Here is an 18,654-nt window from a genome sequence, read left to right on the forward strand (position 1 = left end):
CAATACTAAAACTTTATCTCCACAGGCAAAACTATGAACTTTGGACTTCTTGGGCGAAATTCTCCGGAAACGGCGCGATGTCTGCCGAATGGCGACCAAAATGGCGCAAATCAGACGGGCATCGCGCCGCCCCAAAGGTGCGGAATGCTCCGCATCTTTGGGGGCCGAGCCCCAACCTTGAGGGGCTAGGTCGGCGCCGGACAAATTTCCGCCCTGCCAGCTGGTGGAAAAGGTCTTTGGTGCCCCGCCAGCTGGCGCGGAAATGACATCTCCGGGCGGCGCATGCGCGGGAGTGTCAGCGGCCGCTGACAGCTTCCCACGCATGCGCAGTGGAGGGAGTCTCTTCCGCCTCCGCCATGGTGGAGACCGTGGCGGAGGCGGAAGGGAAAGAGTGCCCCCACGGCACAGGCCCGCCCGCGGATCGGTGGGCCCCGATCGCCGCCAGGCCACCGTGGGGGCACCCCCCGGGGCCAGATCGCCCCCCCCAGGACCCCGGAGCCCACCCGCGCTGCCTTGTCCCGCCGGTAAGGTAGGTGGTTTAATTTACGCCGGCGGGACAGGCATTTTAGCGGCGGGACTTCGGCCCATCCGGGCCGGAGAATCGCGCGGGGGGGCCTGCCAACCGGCGCGGCGCGATTCCCGCCCCCGCCGAATCTCGGTGCCGGAGACTTCGGCCACCGGCGGGGGCGGGATTTACGCCAGCCCCCGGTGATTCTCCGACCCGGCGGGGGGGTCGGAGAATCTCGTCCCAGGTCCGCTACCCGTTTCATCACATTTTGTGCAACTTTAAATGTTGTCTAGCCAATTCACCTGCTCTATTCAATTGTTCCCTAAAATTTGACACGTAATCCAATAATGTAATTTCTGATTTCTCACTCACCAATTTTTCCTTAATCAATTTTTTAAAATAATAAAAATTTAGAGTACCCAATTATTTATTTTCTTTCAAATTAAGGGGCAATTTAGCGTGGCCAATCCACCTACCTTGCACATCTTTGGGCTGTGGGGGTGAAACCCACGCAGACACGGGGAGAATGTGCAAACTCCACACGGACAGTGACCCAGGGCCGGGATTCGAACCCGGGTCCTCAACGCCGTAGTCCCAGTGCTAACCACTGTGCCACCGTGCTGCCCCCCCCTTAATCAATTTAAGTGGTCCTCTTACCTCATGACCAAAAATTAGTTCAAAAGGACTGAATTTGGTTGACTCATTAGGTGCATCCCTAATTACAAACAGTATGAATGGAATTCCTTTATCCCAATCCTCTGGATAATCTTGGCAATAAGCCCTCAACATTGTCTTTAATGTCTGATGCCACCTTTCTAACGCTCCCTGTGATTCTGGATGGTATGCAGTTGATATAAATTGTTTTATTCCTAAGCTATCCATAACTTCTTTGAATAACCTTGAGGTCAAATTTGATCCTTGATCCGATTGTATTTCTGTGGGTAGTCCATAGCTAGTAAAGAATTGAAGTGACTCCTCCACAATCTTTTTAGCTGTAATATTACATACTGGAATGGCCTCTGGAAACCTAGTAGACACATCCATTATCCTCACTCTGCGCCTCCTCACTCAGTACCCCCCTCACTCAGTGCCTCCTCACTCTGCGCCTCCTCACTCTGCCCCTCCCTCACTCAGTACCCACTCACTCAGTGCCCCCCTCACTCCGTGCCCCCTCATTCTGCGCCTCCTCACTCTGCACCTCTTCACTCAGTGCCCCCTCACTCCGTGTCCCCTCACTCTGCCACTCCCTCACTCCCTGTCCCCTCACTCAGTGCCCCCCTCACTCAGTGCCCCCTCACTCCGTGCCCCCTCACTCTGCACCTCCTCACTCTGCGCCTCCTCACTCAATGCCCCCTTCTCTCTGTGTCCCCTCACTCTGCCCCTCCCTCACTCCGCGCCCCCTCACTCAGTCCCCCCTCACTTAGTCCCCCAAACTCAGTCCCCTCTCACTCAGTCCCCCCTCACTCAGTGCCCCCTCACTCAGTCCCCCCTCACTCAGTGCCCCCTCACTCAGTGCCCCCTCACTCAGTGCCCCCTCACTCTGCGCCTCCTCACTCTGCGCCCCTTCACTCTGCCCCTCCCTCACTCAGTGCCCCCTCACTCTGTGCCTCCTCACTCTGCCCCTCCCTCACTCAGTGCCCCCTCATTCAGTACCCCCCTCACTCAGTGCCCCCTCACTCCGCCCCTCCTCACTCAGTGCCCCCTCACTCAATGCCCCCCTCACTCAGTACCCCCTCACTCAGTACCCCCTCACTCAGTACCCCCTCACTCAGTGCGTCCTCACTCTGCGCCTCCTCACCCCCCTCCCTCACTCAGTCCCCCCTCACTCAGTGCCCCCTCAATCTGCACCTCCTCACTCTGCGCCCCTCACTCAGTGCCTCCTCACTCTGCGCCCCCTCACTCAGTGCCTCCTCACTCTGCGCCTCCTCACTCTGCCCCTCCCTCACTCCTCGCCGCCTCACTCAGCGCCTCCTCACTCAGTGCCTCCTCACCCAGTGCCTCCTCACTCTGCTCCTCCCTCACTCAGCGCCCCCTCACTCCGTGCCCCCTCACTCCGCGCGCCTCCTCACTCAGTGCCCCCTCACTCTGTGCCTCCTCACTCTGCCCCCCCTCACTCAGCGCCCCCTCACTCAGTCCCCCCTCACTCAGTGTCCCCTCACTCTGCACCTCCTCACTCAGTGCCCCCTCACTCTGCCTCCTCACTCCGCCCCCTCACTCAGTCCCCCCTCACTCCGCCTCCTCACTGACCCTCCCTCACTCAACGCTCCCTCACTCTGCCTCCTCACTCAGTGCCCCCTCACTCCGCCTCCTCACTGACCCTCCCTCACTCAGCGCCCCCTCACTCCAGCCCCTCAATCTGCTGCCTCCTCACTCTGCGCCTCAACAAAATAAAAAAAGAAAAAAAGAAAATAAATAAAAATAATGGGACACTACTCCTCTCACCCTGAATTCCACATATTACCACCTTTTCTGGCAACATTCTTCCCAAACTACATAACTCCTCATCTCTTACCATTAAAGATTGACTACTCCAGTATCTCTTAAAATTGTGACTTCTTTACCTGCTCCTCCTGATACACATGAGTAAACTTTACCCACACAAGTAAATTCTTTAAAGAGATCTGGCACCTTCTTATCAATCACCTCTTGATCAGGCTGCACAATCCTTTGCACCTCCTTCGCCATTTTCTGAAGTTCAAACTCTCTCTCTTTATCTTTTTCCCTGATCTGTATTTCCCTTTCTCTTTCTTTTTGTTCTGCTATGGCTATTCTTTCTTTTCTCCTTTCTTCTCTCTCCTTTTTCTTTTCCTCTCTCTCTCTCTTTCTTTTTCCTCTCTTTTGTATTCAAGCTGCTTTAATTCTTTCTCATGTTCCATTTGTTTAATTTGTAACTGAATTTTTTGCCATTTCCAATGAGTCAAACTGTATCTCAGGCAACTTTAAATGCTTAGCCACCGCCATAATTACCTCATCTTTTCGCATGTTGTCAGTTAAAGTTAACTGCAATGTTTTTTGCCAAATCTAACAGTCTGCTTTTAGTCTCTGTCCATAAGGTACTGCGTGTGACCATCTCCACTCCCAAAAACTTCAGAGCCTCTGAAAGAGCCATTGGCCACAACACACTCCCCACTTAAACTAGAATACCACACTTGATAAGCAACCACAATATGTTCACCCCTCACTGTCTTTAAGTTCACTAAGCCAATCCAATAGATAGACTTTTATCCCGGACGAGCCCCCAATTTGTTATGGGCCAGGGTTTACAGAACCTCAAAGTGTATCATGGAGTTCACCTGACCTACAACTTTTAATAGATTGTGGTATGGGGAGCACACAGCCCACTCTACATGTGTGGTACAGCAGAAATGGAAAAGTATATTTTAAAGCAAAACAATGTTTATTCTATGAACAAGTTAACCTTTTTAAAACATACAGTGAACATCTTAGCAACCATCAATTGAAATACAACCCCCAAAGAATACAACACTAAGTAATCCTTAATAACTTCCCAAACAACATCCAAAATACAAAAGAAACACCTGTTAACAGAAACACATTAGGTTTAGATTCACTACTGAGAACATTTATAATTCTGAATTCAATAAATGATCAAGAGATAGTCTTTTCATGGCAGAGAGATCAACAGTACACCTGCTTTGTCTGGCTTCAGCTCCAACACTGAAAACATGACAGAAGGCAATAGGAAATCAGCTAGTGCGTCCCTTTGCCCAAGTCAAATATAGTCAGAACAGGGGTTGGCATCATTCGTGTAAAAATCACCCTCGGTACGGATGTCCATGAATTGTCACCATGCCATCAAGAACAACGAGGTCATCCACTGCTGGATGATCAGAAATGTTGGAACAATGTTTGGTCATTTATGCCACCAGACATGGCACTTCGCCGCCAATGATAGGTTGATTTTAGATGGGGCAGCTGCAGAGCTTTGGGTTGTGGGGGTGAATCCCACGAAAACACGGGGAGAATGTGCAAACTCCACACGGACAGTGACCCAGAGCCGGGATCAAGGGCAACTGCAGAGCTATGCTACAGCAGGTCTCAGGGCCAAATAGAGTGAATTTGAAAATCAGCCAGGGATACCTACTGCTGATCAGTATCTTGTGATCTCTGTGGGAAGGCGCTGGGATGGAAGTCCAAGGGAATGGGGCTCAGCTGGTGTATCCTCACAGTCCCATATCCATCTGAAACTCACTCCCATATGGGAGGCACCGCACCAGTAACCAGTCCGAGAGCGCAGGAGGCCATTCGGCCCATCAGGCCCGTGCTGGCTCTTCGAAAGAGCTGTTCCAGTTCATCCCGGCCCCCTTTCCGCATTACAAAGACAAGAAACCTAAGAAACATTGCATCAACTCAAGCCATTTAAAAATAAATTAACACAGGACTGGATGGGATTTGATATTTAAATAGCTCGATGATACCATCTGGTGTTCAAAAAATATTACACGTTGCCCCTGTCTCAGGGTTGATTTCACCCGGGGACTCACGCTCATGTTGCGGGACAGAGCAGGCAGTCCAGGAAACTGCGCTCAGTGAAGGTGAGGAAGTGAACCCCGCCCCTTGAGGGCGGGCGGCGGCCGAGACCCCGCCCCATGAGGGCGGCGCCGGCGGAGACCCCGCCCCATGAGGGCGGCGGCGTCCGAGACCCCGCCCCTTGAGGTCGGATCCGCGCGCGCGCGTCCATGACCAGTGCCGCAACGCCTGTCGTAAGATGACGCATGCGTCGTTGCCCCACGTCGGGCGCGCGGTCACGTGAGCTGTGCCCCGGGAGCGTGCGCGGAACGGCAGGGCCGGTGCAGGGAGCGAGGCGGCGAGCGCCTGTCACTGACGGCGAGGATGCGGAGGCCGCGAGCATGGAGACCCTGAAAGTGAAGGACCGGATCCTGGAGAACATCTCGCTGTCAGTGAAGCAGGTGAGAGGCCTGAGCCTGAGCCTGCAGCGCCTTTCCCAGCCCCCCACCGGGCCTGGCGGAGCCGGGCGGCGATGCACCAGTTGACCTGCCTGCGCTGGGTGTTGTTGCTCCCGGCCTGGCAGGGCGGTGCACAGAGCCGGCCTTCCATGTTTATTCTGCTGGATTCCAGCCCTTTCGGGCTCCTGTCCCACGATTCTGCCTCCCCTCCCCCCGCAATAAACTGCAAACCGGGTCAGAATCAGCTCCATCTTCCACTTGGTGGGGGTGGGGGGGGAAGCTCCACGGTGTGTGGGATTTGATGGGCTGAATGGCCTTTTGTTGTTCCCGCCTGGCTTCTGTGGTTACGGTCGGCGTAAAAGCGCTGCCTCTTTTCTGATGCATTGTCAGAGGTTGGCAAACCCACCGGGGAATGATTAGGAAAACAAACTCTAAAACTCAATTTGCATACACTCCGTCTAGCTTTGACAAAGAGTCATCTGGACTCGAAACGTTAGCTCTGGCCACACACACCCCAACACCATCACTGTGAGAAACCACCACTGGATCCACTGATCTATAACACTTAATGTGCCTTATAAGTAGCACCTTTTGTAATTTACTTCGGATTAGCACCATTTGCCCAAATAAAGGCTTATGCCCACGACAAACATGGGCAGTGGAAGTGGTGCAGACTGCAACAAAAACAGAAAATAGTGGACTTTATTAAACTGGGATGGTTTTGGGCTGGCCCCAAAGATGAAAGGCCACCATGATGTTAAAAATTCCTAAATTAGGTTGTTTTTTATGATTGCCCCCAAGAGATTTGATGTGTATGTTTTAAAGGTTCTCTACCTCTAACCTCCTTTGGAGGGAAAAATCTAAAGTTTGATATCTGAATGCCGTTGGCCACAAGAGCTGCCAGCATGCGAACAAAACACCACACAAAAATGGTAAATATCCATCCCCAGATCCAATATCTATGGGGCATGTGTCGTCGTCCCCGTTAATGTTGTTTATGATCTATATTCATACCTAAAACATCATTGTGTCCACTACCCACCCTCGACCAATGCCCAAGGGTAAATGTGATCTGTACAAACCAGTAAGGTACTAGGTTCATTCTGGTTTGTGGTGTGCTTAGATGGTTGATGACCTTAATAGGCAGCAATGCCCAAATTTTCAAGCATATTTTCTCGCAACAATCCTGCTGAACGCCCCTTGTGCAAATACACAGAAATGCATTTCCTAGATTGGAATCAGTCTCAGACATGTTCGAATACAGCAATCGATGTTGCAGATGGAACAAAGGAAGATCTGGAATAACGGCTGGGGGTTGAGTGCACATGTCCTCCAGCAACGCCGGTCATGAGTTGGTTTAGTTTCTGCATCAATGGTTTTCAGAAAAGCAGTCTGTTTCTAAAGGATTGGATTGGATTTGTTTATTGTCACGTGTACCAAGGTACAGTGAAAAGTATTTTTCTGCGAGCAGCTCATTAAGCACATGAAAAGAAAAGGAGATAAAAGAAAATACATAAGAGGGTAACACGGTACACAATGTTACACTTTGAGAGGGACCGGTTTCTGAGCGTTATCAGTTTTAAAGGTCACCTGTCAATCTGCAGATGCACGCAACAGGTGAATGGCCTCCTTGAATACAGGACATGGCATAATTGAACTGTTTTCTAAATTAATGGCGGTATAATCTGACCTCATTTTGTATAGAGGCAACCTGTTGTTGCTGGGGTGACACTTGCCAATTTCCACCTCCCAGACCTTGCTGGGAACTAGCTGTGTGTGACTGGGCCTGTGTATCTACAGATCTAAGTGAACTCCATTGCCACAATGTCTCTATGGATTGTAAACCAGAGTGAGAAGCATTTATATAAAACTCATTCTTAAACAGCATAGGCACTGGCTCACCATGCACAACACTACAGGGGATTAGAACTCATTTTAAAAAGCACGTATGTATAGAATGATGGAGTAAAGAATGTGTTCCAACTTGTACAACTTATACACTTATTGGTAAATGAGGATAGATTTAGCAGTGTAGTGGAAGAAAGGAATTTGGAATTCACAGAAGATTTGTTTGTAATTTGGCAAGATGAGTATAGGCTTCAATAACACTTGAGAAAGAGGACACGGGTCCTGTAAGCACTTGTATAACTAGATGCAGTAGCACTGGTGACTGCACATTCAACAATTGTGTTATACAGTTTGAATAAACAGTCTTGAATATCTCCTTCCCCTTCTGTATTCCTCTTTGCAAGTATCGATCAGATTTCTGTTTTATGGAATTTATGGACTTTGCTGCAATGGTTTCCAAGAATTTCCTGCTCCAGCCATGCTCTGTGCAACAAACTTAATTTTAACACCCTCATCAGTCCTTTTTGTGATCAACTTAAAATGGCGTGCTCTCATTACTGTTCCAGATTAGTAGCAATATTCCTGTCACAATTTGTGTTATCATAACCTTGAAGACCCCTATTGAGTCATCACTTAACATCTGCGCCTCCTCCAGTGTAGAAAAAGATCCAAACTTCTTGGAGTATTAGTCATAGAACATACAGTGCGGAAGGAGGCCATTCGGCCCATCGATTCTACACCGACCCACTTAAACCCTCACTTCCACCCTAATCCCCGTAACCCAATTACCCCTCACCTTTTTGGTCACGAAGGGCAATTTAGCATGGCCAATCCACCTAACCTGCACGTCTTTGGACTGTGGGAGGAAACCGGAGCACCCGGCGGAAACCCACGCAGACACTGGGAGAACATGCAGACTCGCACAGACCGTGACCCAGCAGGGAATCGAACCTGGGACCCTGGTGCTGTGAAGCCACAGTGCTATCCACTTGTGCTACTGTGCAGCCCTACAGGGGATTAGAACTCATTTTAAAAAGCATAAAGCATATTTCTTCATAAATGTAGTCCCTTGTCTATTGTAACATTCAGTTGAATCAATTGCATAATTTCCATTCCTTTAAATAGGGTACCAAATAGGTACCAAAATTATACAATATTTCCAACTGTACTCTTAATGCCTCGAACAAGTTCAGCCATATAATTTTGCCTTGGTCCAAATCCTTCCAGGTTTTTATAACCTTAAGCTAGTTGCACTGTCTCTGTTTTAATGGTTTGTGTATCTACACTCCAAGGCCTGTATTCCATTTTTTTCCCCCAATTATCATAGAATTTACAATGCAGAAGGAGGCCATTCGGCCCATCGAGCCTGCACCGGCTCTTGGAAAGAGCACCCTACCCAAGGTCCACATCTCCACCCTATCCCAGTAACCCCACCCAACACTAAGGGTAATTTTGGACACTAAGGGCAATTTAGCATGGCCAATCCACCTAACCTGCACATCTTTGGACTGTGGGAGGAAACCAGAGCACCTGGAGGAAACCCACGCACACACGGGGAGAACGTGCAGACTCCGCACAGACAGTGACCCAAGCCGGGAATCGAACCTGGGACCCTGGAGCTGTGAAGCAATTGTGCTATCCACAATGCTACCGTGCTGCCTTAAAGACTTTTTGTTTTAAATTTAGAATACCCAAGTCATTTTTTCCAATTAAGGGGCAATTTTAGCATGGCCAATCCACCTACCCTGCACATCTTTTTGGATTGTGGGGGCGAAACCCCGCAAACACGGGGAAAATGTGCAAACTCCACACGGACAGTGACCCAGAGCCGGGATTGAACCTGGGACCTCGGCGCCGTGAGGCTGCAGTGCTACCACTGCGCCACCGTGCTGCCCTAAAGACTTATTATTTAAGATGTATTTTATTTCCTATTTTTCTTCTCACTGCAAAAGTGATTTATTTTCTCTACATTGTACCTGTCAAAATCTAAACTTCCCTTTGAGGAGTCTATAGCACCATCATTGCGGAGTGCTCTCCATCAACATCTTGGAGGTCACCATTGGCTGCATTAATTTTTTCAAAAAATATACTTTATTCATAAAATCTATCCTAAACATTCAAGACAATTCGAAATGTTCTGTACTGTACATTTCCATGGTTACAAATTCCCTTGACTTTCTTCCATTCAATTTTGATAACCTTACACACACATCGCTCTTTACGTTACAATTCCTACTTAAACATTTACATCGTCATGTTTCTTTTATACATTGGAGTGTTAATGACCCCGACCGAGTGGGGTTTACACTGTTACCCGCCCCTCGGTGTACATTTGCTGGTAAGACCCATTGCGCCATGGTGGCAGCTGCCCCAAGCTTGAGTGCGTCCCTCAGCAAGTAGTCCTGGACCTTGGAATGTGCCAGTCTGCAACACTTGGTCGAGGACAATTCTTTGCACTGGAAGATCAGCAAGTTTCGGGCAGACCAAAGAGCGTCTTTCACCGAGTTGATGACCTTCCAGCATCGGTTGATGTTTGTCTCGGTGTGTGTCCCTGGAAACAGTCCTTGGAGCACAGAGTCCTGCGTCACAGAGCTGCTCGGGATGAACCTTGACAAATACCACTGCAGCTCTCTCCAGACCTTCTTTGCAAAGGCACATTCCACAAGGAGGTGGGTGGCCGTCTCATTTCCCCCACAGCCACTCCGAGGGCAGCGTGCAACGGCGCAGAGCCTTCGGGTGTACCTGAAGAATCTGACGGGGAGGGCCCTTCTCACCACCAGCCAAGCTAGGTCTTGGTGCTTGTTTGTAAGTTCTGGTGATGAGATGTTCTGCCAAATGACTCTGACAGTCTGCTCAGGGAACCGTCCAACGTCCTCCACAGTCTGCTTTTCCCTGAGGGCCTCGAGGACATTACGTGCTGACCACTGCTTCATTGCCTTGTGGTCAAAGGTGTTTTTCTTCAAAAACTTTCCCACGAGGGACAGGTGGTACGGCACGGCCCAACTACTTGGAGCATTCTGCGGCAATGAGGCCAGGCCCATCCTTCGTAACACCGGGGACAGGTAGAACCTCAGTATGTAGTGACACTTGGTGTTTGCGTACCGGGGGTCCACACACACAGCTTGATGCAGCTGCACACAAAGGTGGCCATCAGGATGAGGGAGAAGTTGGGTACGTTTTTCCCTCCCTTATCCAGAGGTTTGTACATGGTGTCCCTTCGGCCACGGTCCATCTTGGATCTCCAGATGAATTTGAAGATGGCCCGGGTGACTGCTGCGGCGTAGGGTCGGGTTATGGGCCAGACCTGCGCTACGTGCAGTAACACCGAGAGTGCCTCACACCTGGTGACCAGGGTTTTGCCCGCAATGGAGAGGGAGCGTTGTCCCACCTGCCCAGTTTCTGTCCTACCTTGGCGATGCGCTCCTCCCAGTTGGTTACATAGCTTAGCTGAATCAACTGCATTAACATTAGTTACCATAGTAGAGTAGAGGCGGTACACTGTGGCAAGTGACTCACCTCCTAACTCCTCTAGGTCTATCTGACCTCGTCAAGCTTAAGTCCACAAGGTGATTAAATACTCACCATTTGCCCAGATACAGATTACCCTAGGCTACAGAGCAACAATATTCAAGACGTAGACCCTATCCAGGACATGGCCATTTGATTGGTGCCCATGAATTCATTTACATTTCATCCTCCAAGGTTACTTCAGCTGCAGCTTCCTCTCTTGTAGCCTCTAGCACTACGAAGGACAATATCACGGGAATATCATCACCATCACATCTCCCTTTACCATTGTAATTTGGAGACACAATTACATATTAACTGGTTTAAATTTTCTGTCCATTTTTGAGTTGAATGACTGATTATGGATTATGTAGGTACGTTATAGGCATATACACTTTGCCTGATTTTCCCCTGTGTTTACTTGACTCCGGCTCTCAAGGGTTGGAGAATCTAACCCAGTAACTTTATGGAGTGGGACATCTGTAGATATCCATAGAATCACTGCAGTGAAGAAGAATGACCCTCTGAAAGAACACCCTACCTAGGCCCACTCACCCACCCTATCCCTGTAATCCCATTGTCCCATAGGGCAATTTAACATGGCCAATCCACCTAACCTGTACATCTTTGGACTGTGGGAGGAAACCAGAGCACCCGGAGGAAACCCATGCAGACACTGGGAGAATGTGCAAACTCCACAAAGGCCCGAGGTCGGAATCGAACCCGGGGTCCCTGGCGCTGTGAGGTAGCAGTGCTAATCACTGTGCCACCTTGCCAAAGAGATGTGCAATAGTGTTTGTGAGCCTTTCCTGGCAACACGGAAACATTAGAATTGTTCTTGAGCATAACCAGAGCTCGTTAATTGTGAAATAAAAATTGACAATGCTGGAAGCACACAACAGGTCTGGTGGAATGTGGACAGGGAAAAAAAAGTCATGTCAACAGACCTGTTCTGTTTAGGTACTGACAAACCTGCTCTGTATTTCCAGTGTTTTCTGTTCTAATTCTGAAATTCTAGCAGTTTTGTGCTGATAACCTTGTAGACACTAGGGTGGGAAGCATTAGAGGAAAAACAATTTTTCCACCTCTGCTTGACTAGTTGTGTATTTAATTGGCAAGTAACTTCAGTAGATATTAATGATAATATAACTGGACAGCCTCTCTGTTGTGTGGTATTGTTTGAATGTCAGTTCTGTGTTTTAATCAGTTTCTTTTTTAGATTACAGATCTTTTCTTTCTATTTAGTGAATTGATAGAAAACTACACCGAGGGAGTTTAGTAATAATGCCTGGAAAGGGGCAGCAAGGTGGTGCAGTGGGTTAGCACTGCTGCCTCACGGCACCGAGGTCCCAGGTTCGATCCCAGCTCTGGGTCACTGTCGGTGTGGAGTTTGCACATTCTTCCCGTGTTTGCGTGGGTTTCACCCCCACAACCCAAAGGTATGCAGGGTAGGTGGATTGGCCACGCTAAATTGCCCCTTAATTGGAAAAAATGAATTGGGTACTCTAAATTTTAAAAAATAAAATAATGTGTGGAAAGTTAACGTTTCTGTGGCTTCTGCCATTTCTCTTCCATTTCATGTGCAAAAGTTTGGGAAAATTACATTTGGGGTGTGATTCTCTGGCCGCGTTATGCTCAAGTGATAACAAAACACAGCTGGACAATCTCGGGAGAGGCCTCCAGTGGACCTCCCGACGGCCTCTGTGCCTCGTGAGATTCAATGGAGTCCCGCGAGGCATCTGAGTCGGAACTCCGCCCCAAATGGGTGTGAACAAACGCCGCTCCTGGAAGTAAGTCGTAAATCTACTTACGACCTTCCTGCGCGGGATCCAAGCCTGCAGGAGCACTGCCTGGGTGCCAGGGTGGCAGTGCAAGGGTGGTACTGCCAAAGGTCAAGTGGCGAGGGGGGCCATGCCCATGAAATGAGAGAGGGGGTGGGGGTTTGAAGGCTGGGGAGTGCAGGGTATGTACGTAGGGGCCTCCGGGTGGTCGGGGAGATGATGGGTAGGGGTCCTAGAAGGGAGAGGTGCTGTAAGGGGGCTTGGGGGGGGCGGGGAAGAGAGCCTGAAGAGGGGGTCCCCCAGGGACCCCACAGCGGGGTGTCCTCACCTGGGGGTATGGGGCAGTGTCCATGTGTGTGGAGGGTGACATTACCCGTGGATGGGGGGTGTGGGGGTCTCACAAGCTCACTTCGAGATCAGGGCACCCTTTCAAAATAGCGGCCCGATCTCTGACTTCAGTTCAGAAAATTCTAAGTGTGGGCTAAATGGGTGAGAAACTCCCCAGAGCCCAAAAAGTGACTTAAGTGTCATTGAATAGCGGTGGGGAACTCCCTGAAAAACCCGCCACAAATTAGCTTTGAAATTATTTGGGAGAATCGCGCCCTTGGTGTTTTCTGCAAAAAGAAGTGTGTAGAAATACAGGGTTTCACAAGAAGGAATGGGTAATGGGAGAAGTACCATATAAAATATGACTCCAGTGAATGACATTAGAGTCATTCACCAGTACCTGCTGTGGCTCTGATCTGACATTAAGTTCAGCAATGTTGAGTACCGAAGGCTGTAAAGTATCTAATTGAAAGATGAGATGCTTCTCCTCAAGCTTGCGTTTCATTTGGAATTGTGTAGAAAGCTGAGGACAGTGTGGAGGGAGAATGAAACTGAACTGACCAGTGACCGGAGGTTCCGGGCCATGTCTGCAGCAGATAGATCAGAGGTACTCTGCAAACTGATCACCCAATATACTCTTTGGTTTCCCCAAAGTAGAGGTCACTGCTTTTATGAGCAGCATGTATGGCCTCTTAAATTGAAAGATGTACAGGTCAATCACATTTTCATCTTGCAGATAGTGTTTGGGACCCTGGGCAGTGAGTAGGGCATGTGCTCTATCCCTTGCATCGGAAGGTATGGGTACATAGGGTGATTAAAGAATAAACCAGGGTTTGTTCTCCACAGATGCTGCCTGACTTAATGATAATCTTTATTGTCACAAGTAGGCTCACATTAACACTGCAATGAGGGCAGCATGGCGGCGCAGTGGTTAGCACAGCTCCCTCACGGCACCGAGGTCCCAGGTTCAATCCTAGCTCTGGGTCACTGTCCGTGTGGAGTTTGCACATTCTCCCCATGTTTGCGTGGGTTTCGCCCCCACTACCCAAAGATGTGCAAGGTTGGTGGATTGGCCACGTTAAATTGCCCCTTAATTGGAAAAAATGAATTGGGGACTCTAAATTTTTTTTTTTAAACACTGCAATGAAGCTACTGTGAAAATCCCCTAGTCACCACATTCCGGCGCCTGTTTGGATACACGGAGGGAGAATTCAGAATGTCCAAATTACCTAAGAGCACGTCTTTCGGGACTTGTGGGAGGAAACCAGAGCACCCGGAGGAAACCCACGGCCATTTGAAATCTAGCCATATGAAACCTCTACAAGACTCAACGGCGTTTTTCATTCATTTTTTCTTTTACAAAGTTAATTATTTCTTGGAAACTCCCACTCATCTTGTTTTGGAAAAAGCTTATCGTGATTTGAATCTGAAACAAAATCAAAACATGTTGGAAATGTGCAGAAGTGTAACATTTTAAAAAACATTTCTAGTGTAGCTCAGTATTAAGAATAGGTCTGTATTTGTATCATCTGTTTTGATAAACTTCTGATTAATGCCCCTCACAAAAACATAATTCCTACATTATACATGTCAAAAAGGAAAATTAGTTAATTGGTTAGACGTTCCGAGGTTGTGGAAGGCACAAGTCTTCATTGTTGCTTGCTTCTTCTTTTTTCCTTGAGTAGGGCGTACAGACGGGAATTCTATTTTTCATCCCCAGCTGCTTTGAGAAGGAAGAGAATAGAACATTTTGTCACTGCATTAGATGCCCTATCCTCATACAGCTGAGGATTTGTTCTTTCCCAACATGCCAACCCCCCATATGGTGGAGAGCTGTTTGCATTTGTTGTACAAAACTGTGTAAATGTTTCAAAATCTGTTCACATACTGTAATTTTGTTCCCCTGTTTGGTTCCTTGAGCATTGCGCATTGGGTTGTGGTTGAAGGATGGCTCGTGACCGAGCACGTAAGGAGTTTTTGCCAGTGTCAGCCTTTCCTTATGTTGGTTAGCTACCCAACGTTAGCTCAGAGCTGAGATCAGCAGCTCTCTAACTGGGGAAGAGTGAAGTGCCCTTCACAATGTCACTTGTTCTTCTGGTGTGGCAGATTTATATCCAGGAACACTATCACGTGCCCTTGTTCAATGCAGACAGTATACCTCTCATCAGTGCAGGCAGGTTAGAGGGTGTTTCTCTTTTGAGACTGTTCAGAGTAAAGTAGTTTTATTTGATGTCGGGTCACCAATCGAGCATAGGATATAACAAGTATAAGACTCTTGCTGGAAACTCAGCCTCTGTGCAGCTTCAAAAAACCTGATTCAAGTTCTCTGAACACTTCAAATTGTATTCCCCCACTCCTTTGGAGGTTCCTTGAATGGATTTTACATTCCTTTGAAAGTGGCAGGCGTGCTTTAGTGCTCCTGCAGTGATCTCCTTGTCCTGAGGACTGCTGCAGATCCCTTTGTTCGCAGAGAGAATTGTGACACTCATGGGGATCTTAGTCACTAACCGGTTCCGTCTTAAATGCTGATAAAATCATTACAGTTTGAAACATCTGATACTACTGCAAAGCCTCAGATCATTGGCTGTGATCTGTGCAATCATAAATGTTTTAAAAACCTTTATTTTAACATGAATAGCACACTTAAATGGTGAAGAGTCAAGCAGACCTCTCTACACAATGTTTGGTCAGTGCAGTAACAGATGTGACAAACCATTGTTATCACATCAGTGCACTGCCTTGGGAAAGAGGTCTGAGAACAATCCAATGTGAATTCTGATTCCCACCGTTCCTGTCTTTGACCGTGTGTTTAATCTGTTATACTTTCAAATGGAGAATTGAGGAATGCTAACTTACATAAAATAGCCTAGCAAGAAGATCTAGACTTGCCACGATGCTGCTCTGAGGTTTGGACTTGCCTGTGTTAGAATCATGGAGAAACCCGGAGATAATGAGGAACAATCCCAGAGTTTAGTGAATTAATTGTCATTGTGTAATTGTCATGTGATTGGCAGTGTTTTGGAAGGGGCAGTGAAGGGTTCCTCCCTTTTAATATCGGGGACCTGGGGTGGAGGATGTTGCATGTAGTAATACCATACAACTGTAGGATGCGTCCGTTCACGGACTGCCAAGGGACCTGTCCTTTTTGCAGTCTTGTGGAATCTGTGGACCTCTTCTATATAGGTTGTTATAGACTGTGCTCCATTTTCAAGTTATTTGATAAACCTTTTGTTGCAGTTTTGTTTGCACTTTAGCACCACGTTCCTGATCTACAGGCATCCTGGAGAGGGGTGTGGAAGGAGGAGGATCTCCTTGTGAACCTGCTCCTGGGCCTGGTCAAACTTGCCATCAACAGGTCCAGGCAGCGGGCGTTCGAGGGGGTCATCCACCCGACTGTCTGCCCCTTTACCGTGGCTACATTCGTTGCCGGGTGTCCCTGGAGATGGGGGTATTCAGAGTCCATGAGCGCCCTTGCGACCTTCTGTGCTCGTCGGGCAGGGTGCCTTATTGACCCCATTAATCACATTTTGGTTTGGTGTTTTAAGTCTCATTTGTGATTCATTTTTGTTTAAGGCACTGTCCCTTTAATTTGTCCCTCAGTTTATTTGATTTAGTTTACTTGTTTATTTATGTTAATCAAATAGCCAGAAGCTTGTACCTCTTGCCTATGCTGGGCAAAATAATATGATTCACATACATTTGTGCCTGACAGAATATTGCGCAGAAGTATGCATGTTAAATATTGTAGCGCAGGTGGGCGGCATGGTGGCACAGTGGTTAGCACTGCTGTCTCGTGGCGCCGAGGACCTGGGTTTGATCCTGGCCCTGGGACACTGTCCATGTGGAGTTTGCACATTCTCTCTGTGTCTGCGTGATCTCCACCACAACCCAAATATGTGCAGGGTAAGTGAATTGGCCATTCTAAATTGCCCCTTAATTGGGGAAAAAATGAATTGGCTACTCTTTAAAAAAAAAAAAAAATTTTTTTTAAATATTGTAGCGTGAGATTATAGTGGCAAATAATTATAGTGGCAAATTAAGTTGATTTGGAATCCATAACGACTTTACACAGAAATTGCCAGAGTAAATGGGGTATGCATTAGAAACGGATGGATGACCAAGGCCCATCTAATTTATTTTCTATTATCCTGATAAATGATTGAGTTGTTAACTAATTTGAACAATCAATCTCTAGTAATTAGCTCAGTGGTTTGTAAACTGGAGTCCACAGACACTGAAGGCTCATATAGACTCTCCAGAATGTCTATGACACAGAGTCAGCTTTGTAGGTCGGCAACTACCCGTCGCGCCATGATTGAGAGTGATCAATTTAGCAGTAGCCGGAGGATATGTTACCCCACCATTCTGCTCACCTCCATTAACACACTGGGCACCTGTTACCCTCGGTTTTTACCTGCTCCTGCCAAGAATAGACACTCTGCAGTGAGAACCAGGGACACCCATATCAATATGTGTAAGTATATAACCTGTTTTCTAAAAAGCATTATTAAAACACTATACATGCGACACTTCTATATTAAGAATATTCTGTTGTATTACTTAAATGCAGGGAGGGAAAAGCCTGTGATTAATAACCCATTTGAAAAAGGGTCCTTGACCAAAACAAGTTTGAGAACCACTGAATTAGTCTGTATAAACTCGGATATGCCATGAAGAAAATTAAGTCGTGGAAAGCTTTTGAAACCATAGGTCAAAAGCCATCTGTTTTTCCAAACAAGTCCCATGTCATTATCAAATTTCCCATGTAATGGTATTTCCATATTATTTTCTGAAAGAAACCCTATCTAATTTGAATGAATCAATACTAACTGCTTACACCATCTCCCAGGATCTTTACCTATTGATTGACTGCTCGCTCAATGAAATAACGTTTCCATCGATTTGTTTTGAATCTGCCTCCTCCATTTCAAGAACAGGCTGCATCCTCTGGCTCTAGTATTCTGGACAAGGTGAAACAGCTCCTTGGGATCATCATTATCGATTCCCTGTTTTGGAATCACAAGAACAACAATGGTATCACCTCTCAACCTTCTCTCCCAGTGAAAACATGAGCAATTTGCATAATCTTTCATCGTAATCCAATCTCTCCATTCCTTTTCACCACTCTAATTGCTCTTCTCTGTATTCCAGTAACTGCAATATTCTCCTTGTACTGCAGCGATCAGAAATGTAGCCACAATTCTGAGTGCAATTGCATTAATGATTTATAAGGCAACAGGATTACCTCAGTATTTTGGTTTAATACTGACCGTTACTCATTACCACCCAGCATTGTTGCAACAGAACCATCTAGTCATTCAGGTCCCTTATGTTTTTATATGCATGTTGTATTCTTTTCATTTATATAGTAAGCATTTTGCATTTGTCTTTATTAAATTTCATCTGTCACTCTCTGTCTATTTCCAAGTAAATTCAGTGATGTGTGCCTGGGGAGGAAACTCTGTATTATTCTATTGTATTACTCTACTGTGTTACAATGGGTTCATGCGATCCTCCACAGGGTTATCTAACTTTTGAGCCCACACCCAGTTGGTCGAGAAAAACAAAACCTTCACACTTGGCTACTATGTACAGCTCCAGTAGTTCCCTCCTGGGTCTACTCTAGTCTGTGCCTAACTCTCCGACTCTATTTGAACAAAGTCAAGTGAACATCTTTAAGGGCCCCTGCCCCCTTATCAGGGGGACTCTCATTCTGCAAGCTCCACAAGGTAGTGAATCATCCCTACCCTGTAAG

At 47.4% G+C, this 18,654-nt stretch overlaps 1 protein-coding gene across 4 annotated transcripts in view; it reads left to right on the forward strand.

Moving 5' to 3' along the window:
- Nucleotides 1-5,274: 5,274 nt before the first annotated feature.
- Nucleotides 5,275-18,654, forward strand: part of plekhm2 (pleckstrin homology domain containing, family M (with RUN domain) member 2) — a 72,722-nt gene continuing 59,342 nt past the window's right edge. For all 4 annotated transcript variants that reach the window (XM_072478296.1, XM_072478298.1, XM_072478297.1 and 1 more), the window contains exon 1: nucleotides 5,275-5,439. In XM_072478296.1, the coding sequence (XP_072334397.1) occupies nucleotides 5,380-5,439 (60 nt within the window). In that variant the 5' untranslated portion in view covers nucleotides 5,275-5,379. The remainder of the gene's footprint in view (nucleotides 5,440-18,654) is intronic.

This window comes from Scyliorhinus torazame, chromosome 16, assembly GCF_047496885.1.
Source record: "Scyliorhinus torazame isolate Kashiwa2021f chromosome 16, sScyTor2.1, whole genome shotgun sequence".
Lineage (NCBI taxonomy): Eukaryota > Metazoa > Chordata > Chondrichthyes > Carcharhiniformes > Scyliorhinidae > Scyliorhinus > Scyliorhinus torazame.